A 12,097-nucleotide genomic window follows, 5' to 3' on the forward strand; every position below is an offset into this window, starting at 1 on the left:
GCCCGTTGTTCAGAATTAACCTAGGGGTTCATTAATATTTAGTGTCAGTCAAGCATCAATTATTTACCTGCTTCCTACTCCACCTTTATCTTACCTTAAGCTGTAAAAGAAGAAAAATGATAAAAACTCATCTTTATTTATTCACTTATTCATGTATTTATTCACTTGTGCATTTGGCAAATGTTTACTAGACTCTTACTACATGCAAAGCATTATTTTGGTGCCTTTAAACATTTTCGTATTTGTCAGATATAGAGCAGCATCCTTGACCTCTACACACTAGATGCCAATATCACACCCCCTGCCCCAGTTGTAACAACCAAAAGTATCCCCAGGCATTGCCAAATGTCCCATAGAGGGGCTAAAATACCCCTCACTGAAAACCACTGCTGTAAAGAGGACTAGACTTGCCATTTTAAAATCTCTGAAATTGGCTGGGCGAGGTGGCTCACACCTATAATCTCAGCACTTTGAGAGGCCAAGGTGGGCAGATCACCTGAGGTCAGGAGTTTGAGACTAGCCTGGCCAACATGGCAAAACCATGTCTCTACTAAAAATACAAAAATTAGCAAGGTGTGGTGGTGAGTGCCTTTAATTCCAGCTACTCGGGAGGCTGAGGCATGAGAATCACTTGAACCTGGGAGACAAAGGTTGCAGTGTGCTGAGATCGTACCACTGCACTCCAGCCTGCACTCCAATGACAAAGCGAGACTCTGTTTCAAAAAAACTCTTAAATTGGTTAAACAAACAAAAATACACCCACAGTGTCCTTTTGTTGTTTTTAGGAGTTTATGGAAAAATATATTTGAGAGTTACAACTACTCCAGGCTAATTCAATATAAAGATTTTTTTATTATTAGTTTGGAATATTAAAGACAAAGTTTCCACTTAAAATTGATTTTTGAAGTGGTTTTAGGCAAGATCATTTAATTCAGCATAGAGTATCCTATGTCTTTCAAAAAGAACTTCATAGGAATGATAAAAAGATTAAGTGGAATTTTTGAAGGGTGTAAGAAAAATATTACTGTAGAAATCTGGATAAAATGAAGAAATTAGGACAGTAAAGTGAATCATGATGGGGGGACCCCAGTTTTGGCCATGTGTTACCTAATATGTCATAAACAGTTCTTCAGCTTCATTAAACCATAGCTCACCAGAAAGAAGGGCAGACACTGGAGGTTAAACTGCAGTGAATGAAAACCTGAAATAATCACAAGGTGGTCCTGTTGCCATTATCTCTTTATCAGTATAAAAATAAACAACCTTTGAAAACAGATGGAGACAGTCATTGCTCAACTTGTCATAACTTATTACGTATTTGACTGTCAATTTATACTTAAAAAACCAACTAGCTCCAGGGAGACAAAGTAAAGTGGAGAGGAGAAGCGAAGCCTATTGCATTTCAATTCAAGCCTGTGGTAATTTCAGCGGCACGGAGACACTTAGGACTGCTTTTAAATGAAGTCAGCAACTGTCCCAAAATTTAAGGCATTCTCATTTTTAAGAGCAGCGTTGTGTTCCTATGGGATGGCACTTCCTCGACTCAGACCTGCGTCAGGAGTATATATATATCTCATGCCCACTTATTCAGTGCTGTTCTCCCACAGGGTGAGAGCTCTCTGAGCCACATCATTCTTGGACAGATGAATTTTCCTGTTCTAAACAGGGAGGTGGGAGGAAGAAGGGCAAGATGTTTCCAATGGATGTACCGTTTTTTAAAGTTGTAATCTATCACTGGAGGACTCATCAACAACATTTAATTCATGCCTTTGGGGGAAAGAATGGCTCTACCAGTAGCCAAGATCAAAAACTGGTGGGCCTCAGACCGAAGCCTGCCATAACCTCTTTTCTTTGGCCTTCCTAGTCCCACTCAATGATCTTTTATTTTTTAAATTTGAACTAGTATCTAACCTGTAAACATTTTGACAGTTTATACAAGAATTCGAATTCCCACCTTTTCTTAAAAAGTCAAAAGGACTAGTTAGTCCAGGCTCGTATTTCAGTCGTGCGGTAATTCCTTTGAGCTAAAAGGCAGCTGCCGCCTTAGGCAGGAGGCACACGCTCCAGTTTGCCACCATCCCCACCTCTCCCGATTGTCTTGAAAGCACTTTACTCAAGTGAAGCTACTTGTATGGGCACTGGGTGAGTAGGTGAGCTTCTCACTCCTGGCCCAGCTCCCACTCTGACCACAGAGATTCCCACCTTCGAGGCCAGTGGGACTGGGCTCCTATCAGAGGACCGACGAAAGGTCTTAAGTATCTTCATCAAAACTCACATTACCAAGCACTTTCTGGATCAAATGCACAGCTGAGCCACCCTATGAAAATGTGGGAGGGATCCTTGTGCTGGTGAATGACAACCCCTGGATAATTGGGCAACCGAGGGATGGGCCCCCAAAAGGAGCAAGGGTTGCAAAGCCAAATCTCCCAGACCTTGCCTTGGCGTAAGCCTGCTTCCGTCTTCTCCTCAAAATTGGACTGGAATCACCTCTTTTCTCTGCCACTCTGCAGTTCCATCCTCCTACCCTCAGAGTATAGGGGCAGGGATTTCTTTAACAGTCTTCACACCGAGAGCTGAGAGCCAACCTCCTCCTTCCACCTGGCTGGCCAGTAGAGTGTTTTGAAGATGAGCAAAAAAAAGGAAAAAAAAAAAAAGTGAATGATGAGGAGTGGCTTCCAATTGGACATCCCCTCAAATGAAAATAAAGCCAGTCTGAAACGCAAATGTAGGCCAGTGGGAAAATGAGACATTATTTACGATTCATCACATGGGTGGCTTTCCAGGAACGCATGCCCTGCCAAACGTGGGCTGCCTCTGGATCCCTATCAGGCTGGTTGGTTATCTTCCATCAACTAGTCATTCGACACTTTCCCTATCAATTGCTGTCTACTCAAGAATGTTGACATGACCAGACGAAGGGGATGCATGCATGCGTGCACTCAACAGAAGTGTCTAGGCTTGTCTAAGGGAAGAGAGGAGGTGTTTCCTGATGAGATTTTAAGTAACTCCTGCTTCCATAGATCCTGAGAGTGAGTCCCAGAAGTAGTATGTCTTAAGCCCTAAGTGTTTGGGTCCCACAAGACATTTCCCTCATCATCATTGCACTCAGCAGTGGGTCCTCACAGAACTGAGTTCTAAATTGTGAGAGTCAATTAAAATAACAATAAAACTTACATTTCTCCATTACTTACCATCATCCAGGTATTGGACTGCATATAGATTAATTTGTACATTCTCAAAGGGGGCAATATTACCTCTAAGCAAGAGAAAATTGGTCATTAGGAGAGTTGGATTTAACATATTAGATGTATTAGATATTACAATGGTTTGTGCCCTGCAAGGGCCATAGCGCATAAATAGATATACAGTATATCTTTAGAATTAACATTTTGTGATGGAGTGAGAGGGTGTCAAGTAGAAAAAATGTCTAAAAATGTGCTTGGGGGAAGGTGTTAATGGAAATACAAGAGGTTGAGAGAACATTGATCCACTCAGTGCCTCTAACAACCCATGAGAGAGGAGCCGTTTTGTCAATGAAAAGTTGAGGCGGGGCGTGATGGCTCACATCTGTAATCCCAGTACTTTAGGAGGCCAAGGTGGGCAGATCGCTTGAGTTCAGGAGTTCAAGACCAGCCCAGGCAACATGGCAAAACCCCATCCCCATGTCTATGAAAATTAGCTAGGCATAGTGATACGCACCTATAGTCCCGACTACTTGGGAGGCTGAGGTAGGAGGATTGCTTGAGCCTGGGAGGTCAAGGCTGCAGTGAGCTGTGATCACACCACTGTGCTCCAACCTGGGAGACAGAGAGCAACCCTGTCTCAAACAACAACAAAAAAAGTTGGGGTTTAACTGCCCAGAGAAGCCCAGTGGGTGAGGCCCGCGCTTAAAACTAGACAGCCCAAGTCCTTAGCCGGGCCACTGGCTTGGTTCTGCTTTGGTTTTGCACACTGAGGTCTCTCTCTTTGCTGTTGAGGACTGTTAGGAGAGAACTCGCTCATGTCCACCTGCTTGGTCAGGAAACAATTTTAGATTGGTGGGTTTGGGGCAGTCAGTTGAGTGAATGGTCATGGGCTGTGTCCCAGGCACTAAAGTCACATTTGCAACAGTTCTCACATCGGCAGTCTGCTGCGCGTGACCAAGAGACATGTCTACATCTGAAAGCAAAACTTGGCCTGCAGGGTGGCCACCTCATTCTGGTTTGCCCAGGACTGTCCTGGAATCCCCTCAGTCCTGGGAGAGCTATCTCGTTCTCATTTGGAACCAGGAGGCCCAAAACCTTTAAACTGAAGGATCTTCAATGGAAATTTAGTTTCCGATGAGAATCATTCCAACTAGATATATCCCAAAATGTTAGAATTTAAAATAGCAGCTTCTGCATCTGTCTCACCTGGCTGAGCACCCTCAGCTGCTGCTGGTCTAAGGCTTGTCTTCTGTTACAGGGGCAAACACACAAGTAACGTGGTGCAGTGCAGGATCCATGACCACATTCTCCTTTGAAAGCTCAACTGTTAGATCATTTGGTCATAGAAACCATCATTTGGGTGGAATTAGAACTCACTGTCTCCTCTAGTGAGTTTGATGCTTGACAATTATGTGCCATTTCGTCACATCAAAGAGGTTCACCTGGTGACATCTGCCATCTCTGCTCATGTTTGCTTTAACATCACACTTCTCCCTGGAAAGCACACGGTTGCCCTAACTGTGCTATCAGAAATCCGGTGCTGAATATAGATCTGAATGTCTATGTCTCAATACATGATTCGCTTATAGGAATAGCATTTTGCAAAAAAGGAGCCTGACACTTTTTGATCAGGCAAAGGAAATGTTTAGGGATGAAGTCAAAGAAATGTTAAGAACAGAATAATTTTGTCACTGTCTTTTGGAGCATCCCCATCCTTGCGGCCGGCCGAAAATCCTCCATCACTGTCAGATCTGCACTCTCCTTTCTCAAGGGCTTGGCTGTGCTTGAAGTCACAGGAAAGCAAAACTTCAAAGCTGGCTTTCAAGGTCAAGAAACCAGGCGGCACTTGCTTTAATCAGAGAGCTACAGTCAAGAGGAAGGGGCTACCTGGCCACAAGGAAGCGATCATGCTTGCTAATCAGCCCGTCAGGCTGGCAGCCGTGTCCTTCGACAAAAGAAAATGACGGCCCGACTTGAGACTTTCAACCAGCAACCTGGGATGTTTTTTTCCCACTTTGGAGGAGCCGCTGCTAGTTCATCTGGCTCATGGAGTGACAGGGTGATTATAATTTATTTTGACACTCAGGAGAATATTGTGACGGGGGAAAAGTCAGAAATGTACTGTGTGGAAGCCCCAGTGCGTGTCTGTCGTATAATTATCCTTTCTCTGCTGTCTGGAAACACAAGACAAGCCCGGATGGGAAGCTGCCTGGGCTGGTGAAAACAAAGTGGTGGACATGGACTCCAGTGTGTGGGACTGCATAAGAGGAGAGGTACAGGCATCACCCACAGGCAATTGGAGCAGGTACACTGATGCCCACCTGCTGCATGTCAGCCTTGGGCATAGCATTGATGTGTGACCCAGGAATCCCATTCCAGCAAGGACCTCCAGGGCACCTTGAACAGGAAGCTCAGAGGCAGTTGTGAAAAATCTCCAGGCACACTGCTTAGTTGTTCGTTCTTCTTTGAAGACAAGGTACTGGTGGCTCTGGTCAGTGTGGAATGAGGCAACACTACAGTGAATGGCAAGAAGGCAATTCAACTCAAAGAACACTGATGAAGACGTACTGCATGTCAGATACTGGGCTTACAAAATGAATAAAAGAGTCTATACTGCTCAAGAGCTCACATCTAGGACCATGTGGCCCATCACGAAAAGATAGACAGTTCTGAGATAAAGAGGTTCCATCAACAGCAAAGTTTGGCGAGTGCGGCAGAGTCCACCCGCTCTTGGAGATTGACGCTGTAAGTGTGCTTAATAAAGGCATTGAAAAGTCCTCCAGGGAAACACTGCTTCGCGGTGTTTGTCACATATTTCCCAAATCTGTTTCTCCACTGAATCTATGAAGCCAGAGTTCCTCGGAACCAATTTAGGGAATGCTGGTTTAGGGAGTTTATCCAGCCTTTGCAGAACACAGAAGTAAAGAAACCATGATCCAGCCTCCAGAGGAGGTACTGGCGAGGGCCAAGCATTGCACTCAGCAGATAGGCTGAGGTTCAGAGTAAAGCCTGGTCTTAGAGGCAGACTAGAGGACCACGTGGAGACATGGTATAGACTACAGAATGTGTGTATGCACATGTGTGTGTGTTGAGGGTTGTTGTGATAGCCACAATAGAAACCCAGATCTGCACGCTAAGACCATGGGCAGGGTGGAAGGGAGAAAGGACCTTGTGAGAGAGAGGGCTGTCCTGTCACCCTTTTTCCTACATTCTTTGCACAACTTAATCCTAGTCTCCTGTATTTTAGGCCTTTGCCTGCACTGCCATAATTGGCTCAGAAGCCAGGACAGAGTTTAATACTACAGGGCATATTCTCTGAACACTAATGTACTAGGCACTGTACAAATAGGTCATCCCATGAAATCCTCACAACAAGCAAAGAGGAATGTTGAAAACGGGGAAACTGAGGCTCAGAGAGAGATGAATACTGTGGCCGTGGGCACACAGCTTCTAAAGACTTGAACCCAGATATGTCACCTCAGAGTCGTTGTTTTCAATGCTGCAAACCTATTTACGTGACTTATGCACAATGCGGTTCCCACAGAGGCGCGATTTCCTCCAAAGTAAATCCAGCGATGCATTCGTGTCTGGGTTGAGACAAACACGGGGCTGAAGACCGAGTTCAGTTGTTCTGTAAAAATCCATTAAAATAGAAAGCATTTGCTGTGTATGCTTGGGAATATTCCAGGATAATTTTGTGTTATATCGTGTTGTCAAATCTGTAAACAAAAAGATATCCTCAGTGAATTTCCTGGTGAAAACTAAAGACTCATCAACCTGAGAGGTCTTTTTTTTTTCTTCTTCTAATCATTTTAATGCATATGTCAGTTGCAAGCCATGATGACTTCATTTTTATACCCTCTATGACTTCAATTAAAGGCAGATTAAATAGGGCACAAATCCAATCAATCAAACATTTATTAGACATTAACTAGGTGCAAGGCCCTGGGTCAAGTGTACTTAACCAGAGACTGGTGTGGAATTGATGGGGTTAAGGCTTCCTTCTATGTCTTTGGCCACACGGAGCTCCCTACAGCAAATCCCTGGGTAAGATCACAGGCCTGAAATCTGCCTCTGATTTCTGATGGGGTAATTCTCAAGTTTGCCTAGATTAGGAAGGTTAATATGTGTCACATTTCACATCAGTTTCCGTAGACTGCGAGTGACGGCCTAGACCACTGTTTGATATCACTGGTTCTGCAGCATGGTCAATGGGAGACAGAGCCACGTTGTTCCTGCTGTCTTCCAGAGGCAAGGGGGCTGCATAGGCCAAGAATGTGCTTTTTGGGCGCTGAACCTTGAAGCTTGCCCTGAGACCATTTCTCAGGGCAAAGAAACAAGGTGGATAGGAAGTGCACCTTGAAGCATGTGGCTGGATGGCACCATTGGTGAAATTAACCGAGACTGCTTAACAAATCAATCAAACATTGAGGGTGGCCAGATCTTCCTTGTTTATCTGATCAGTCAGGCCTAATGGCTGATAATCTAATTCCAGTGGTGAGGGAAAAAAAACTGGCTTTGATGATTAGAGAAGCATTGTTATGGAAGGGAAAGCAATACTGGGCGGTGGTAAAACCAGATGAATTCTATCTTTCCTTTAGGCCTCAGTGTTTTCTTCGTATGAGTATTCCTGCTTCTTTGATGAACATACATCAGCTGCTTTGATCTCTTCCGGTTAGGTTACACTTTGAGTCCAGACAGATTCAAAATCAGAAGATGAGGCCTTACATTTGTAGAAGAATATATTGGGATAAAAAGTTATAGTTAGGCAGGATGCCCTAAGCCAAATATGATAGCAATACAATTGCTATTGTCAATCATCAAAACCAACAGGCATGTTTTTATGGGTACTTATAATTATACTCTTTGTAAATTAAATTTTAATGGCCAAAGCAATACATTCACCTTGTAAAAATAAACAAAATGTTATAGATGAGGCCAACATCTTTCCCGATGACCATACCAAATCCCAATCCCCTCTCTTCTTCTCCACATTTAACCACCATCACCAGAAAGAAGTTCTCCTTATAGACCTTGTTCTATGCACTTATAAACTGTACCTGTAAAACATGTGAACACAGTATTGTGGCATGTTCTGTGTGCAAGTTCACAAAAATGATATCACTATCATCCTGTGGGTAAGGAAAGTTAAAATGTGCCACATTTCACATCAGTTTCCGTATACTTCAAGTGGCTGCCTGGACCGCTGTTTGAGAATGCTGATTCCATGCCGGGGTCAATGGGAAACAGAACCATGTTATTCCTGCTGCTCTCCAAAGGCAAGGGGCTGCATGAGCCAAGAATGTTCTGTTCTGGTGCTGAACCCCGAACATTCCTCAACCTGACATTTTTACTAAATGATATATCTTGAAGAGTTTCCCACATTAGAACCCATTAGATCTACAATCTTTTTAAGCTGCTATAAAATATCTCAGTGTGAGAATACTATCATTTTAACAATTCCCCTGTTGATGAACAGCTAGGCTGTTTCCAAATTTTTCACCTAGACAGATAATTCGGCTAGAAATTTGTTTGCACAGGTCCCTTGTGGACACATGCAGTTGTTTCTGAAAGTAGATGCCAAGGAGGTGAAGGCATTGTGTTACTCTTTGCTGCCCAATGGTCCTTGACAGCGGATATACCCGTTTCCCTTTATATCAGCTGCATGGGAGGAACACCCATTATCTGACACCCTTATCAATCATTGACGTAACCTAACACTCCACATGCTTGTTATAGAATCAGGTCCTGTTTGTGTGACTCTTGCTTGTTTGTGAGTGAACCCAACCGTGGTACCCTCATTTTATATTGGAAGTCCCTAAAATAACACGGCTGCTACATAGTAGGTACACATTAGGTTTGTTCTCATTCCCTTTAACTGGAATGTCTTTTTGCTTTGGGGTCCCTTCTACTTGTTCCTGCCTACTCTCTTCTTAGGTGTGTGCATCAGACACCTTTGTGCAAACCCCAGACTCACTGAGGTTGTTTGCCTCTGTATTCGTAACATCCTCTCTCAATGTGCCTGATAGGTCTTATGCTTGTTATATGTGTATCTCTTCTACTAATTTCTGAGCTCCTGCACACCCAGGAACATGCCTCTTTGTATTCTTGTTTCCCCAACACCCAGCCCAGGCGCATAGAGTTGGCATTCAATAAGAGCTTTAAAAATGAAGGCCATGGCTAGGTGTGATGGCTCATGCCTGTAATTCCAGCACTCTGGGAGGCCGAGGCAGGTGGATCACCTGAGGTCAGACAAACCGGGCCAAAATGGTAAAACCCCATTTCTACTAAAAATACAAAAAATAGCTGGACATGTTAGTGCACGACTGTAATCTCAGCTACTCAGGAGGCTGAGGCAGGAGAATCACTTGAACCTGGAAGGCGGAGGTTGCAGTGAGCCGAGATCACGCCACTGCACTCCGGCTTAGGTGACAGAGTGAGACTGTGTCTCAAAAAAAGAAAAAAAAAAAAAAAAAGGATGTCCCTGTCGCAAAGCCACGTCCACAGTGGAATGAAAACCCCTGAAAATAAACAGTGTGTCAACACAGGGAAAAATTAAGCGGTCAGTCTGCTGAACAGCAAAGATTTTTTTTTCTTTATTTCAGGTCTTTCCATGGGATGGAGCAGGGAAGGAAAGGAGGAAGAACAGCTGAAACATAGCAAAGCTTAGGAAATGCTTTTCTTTTTTAATTTGGAGAGTGATTGGCACACTGCTGCATTGCTATTGCCCAGGTGGGGAAGGGGCTCTGACCGTTGCTGACCCATTGGTAACCATTCCCTGCCTTTCTGTCGTGCCCCGATAGGGACCACGGTGATGCGGATGACAGCCTTTGATGCAGATGACCCAGCCACTGATAATGCCCTCCTGCGGTATAATATCCGTCAGCAGACGCCTGACAAGCCATCTCCCAACATGTTCTACATCGACCCTGAGAAAGGAGACATTGTCACTGTTGTGTCACCTGCGCTGCTGGACCGAGAGGTGAGCTGAAAAGAATGCGCTTTCTTTTTCACGAGAGCAGAATGTGGCTTCGTGCAAGGGATGATGTGGGGCTCCAGTCAGTGGCTTTTTAGACTGTAAAGGCAGAAATCAGGTGTTTACCGTGTTTTAGTGGGGAAAATCTATAAAGGGAAATGGGATATTACGGGACCCCAGAAAACACATGCTCTAACAGGCTAAAGTGCTTGGAACTGTTTGTATTCACTCAACCTGATACCTGTTTCCTCAACAGCCACTTATTCTCTAGGCCCTGGTGATTCCAGACTCTGCCTCTAGCCCCTGCTTTGATGCTAGAAGGGAGAGGGAAAGATGAGGGAAGGAGGGGAAGGGAAGGGAGGTGGCTTCGTCCAAGATCACAGAGGCTGTCCCTGCTGCAGAGTCAAATGGCCATGACTCCCTTCTCCAACCCTTTCCTGCAGGCGTCCTGCATTCCTCCTTGAACCCCTCTCTTCCTCCATCTCTGTTCTCGTCCCTTTCGGCTCTCTCTGTGAAATCTCCCCCGTCTCCTGGGTCACATGTCACAAACAGGTGACCCCTGGACCAGTCAGTCCACACGCCTGCTCTTTGGTTTTGCCCACGGTGTTTTACAGCTTTTAGAATTAGTTGCCATATCAAAATATTTAGATTTCATATTTCTGTTTTAAAAATGCCAATTTCCAGTTTTTCTGGAAATCAGAAATCCTGGAGACATCAGGTCCACTTTCCACACATGCACCATCGGTGACGTGAGGTGTGATGCTCCAGTGGATCCAGGGTCTGCTGCCCCCTTCAGATGAGACATGTGCTCCCACCTCGATTACATTTCCACCTGCATGGGCCCCTCTGGCCCTGCCCTTTCCTGAGTCTGAGGTCCACCCTGTAGCTTACCATAAGCTACCTTAAGTAGAAGACCCTTGCGGCCCTCCAAACTCAGCATCCTTAAACCAACTCGTGGATTCCTACCCATTCTTCATTCTCCATCCACCCTAAGCCTGCTCCTATTCTGCAATTCCCTGCTCCTGACATCATCCCACAGACATAGCACCTTGGAGTTGTCCTTGACCTTCTGCAAGAACCATCCGCTCTGTGGTAACTGCTAGGCTTCCCTCAGGGGCTCTGTGCAATTCCCCCTCAGTGTTTTTGATGAAATAAATCCATGGTTTGGAATGTCGTTTCCTCTGCTTTCTCCTCTCTTACATGCTGTAGTTTCTCAAGAGATTCTGGATTACATCATCCCTCCCTAAGAAGCTGTCCTCATCCACCGGATTCTTCCACACTCTTGTTCTTCCTCCCATCTCTGACTACCCTTGCCTGTCGCCATCCTATAGAAATTGGCATGTGCTAATTAAGGTTGTCATTTGTCTCTGAAGAAGATTCTCTTTCTCTTGGTCTAGGCCTGAATTGTCCAGTACAGTAACCACTAGTCACGTGGGGTTATTGCAGTTTTAAAGTATATTAACTGAAATCAAGATGTAAAAATCAGGTTCTCAGTCACATAGGCCACACTTCAAGTGCTCAGCGGTCGTACGTGGTTGGTGGCTATTGTACTGGACAGTGCAGACCTAGAACACTTCCATCACCCCAGAAGGTTCTACGGGGCAACAATGGCCTAGACTGTACGTTTCTTGACAACAGAGACTATGATCATATGCATGCTTGTATTTCTACTGCCTAGCATGGTTGAAGCACTCCTGAAAATCCTAATTATGTTTGTTGGCATAGAGGGAAAGAAAAGGAAAAAGAGTTGGAAATAAAACGAAGATCTTACATAAGCAGTGAGAAACAGAAGCTCGAAATAGGTAATTATTGAAAGGGAGAGAGAGAGAAAGAAATTTGCGTTGAAACTCTGATTGTCCTTTGGAAAATGTACTTGTTTCTAGTTAAAGAATAGGGAAGTAGAAAAAGTAATGAGTCCATTTCCTTCATTTCATCT

General features: G+C 44.5%; 1 protein-coding gene across 1 annotated transcript in view; it reads left to right on the top strand.

Moving 5' to 3' along the window:
• The window catches only part of CDH13 (cadherin 13), a 643,409-nt gene that overhangs the window by 293,193 nt on the left and 338,119 nt on the right, over positions 1-12,097 (top strand). The window contains exon 3 of the mRNA XM_011970562.1: positions 9,989-10,167. Within this exon, the coding sequence (XP_011825952.1) occupies positions 9,989-10,167 (179 nt within the window). The remainder of the gene's footprint in view (positions 1-9,988; positions 10,168-12,097) is intronic.

The sequence above is a fragment of the Mandrillus leucophaeus genome, unplaced genomic scaffold (assembly GCF_000951045.1).
Source record: "Mandrillus leucophaeus isolate KB7577 unplaced genomic scaffold, Mleu.le_1.0 Scaffold10, whole genome shotgun sequence".
Classification (NCBI taxonomy): domain Eukaryota; kingdom Metazoa; phylum Chordata; class Mammalia; order Primates; family Cercopithecidae; genus Mandrillus; species Mandrillus leucophaeus.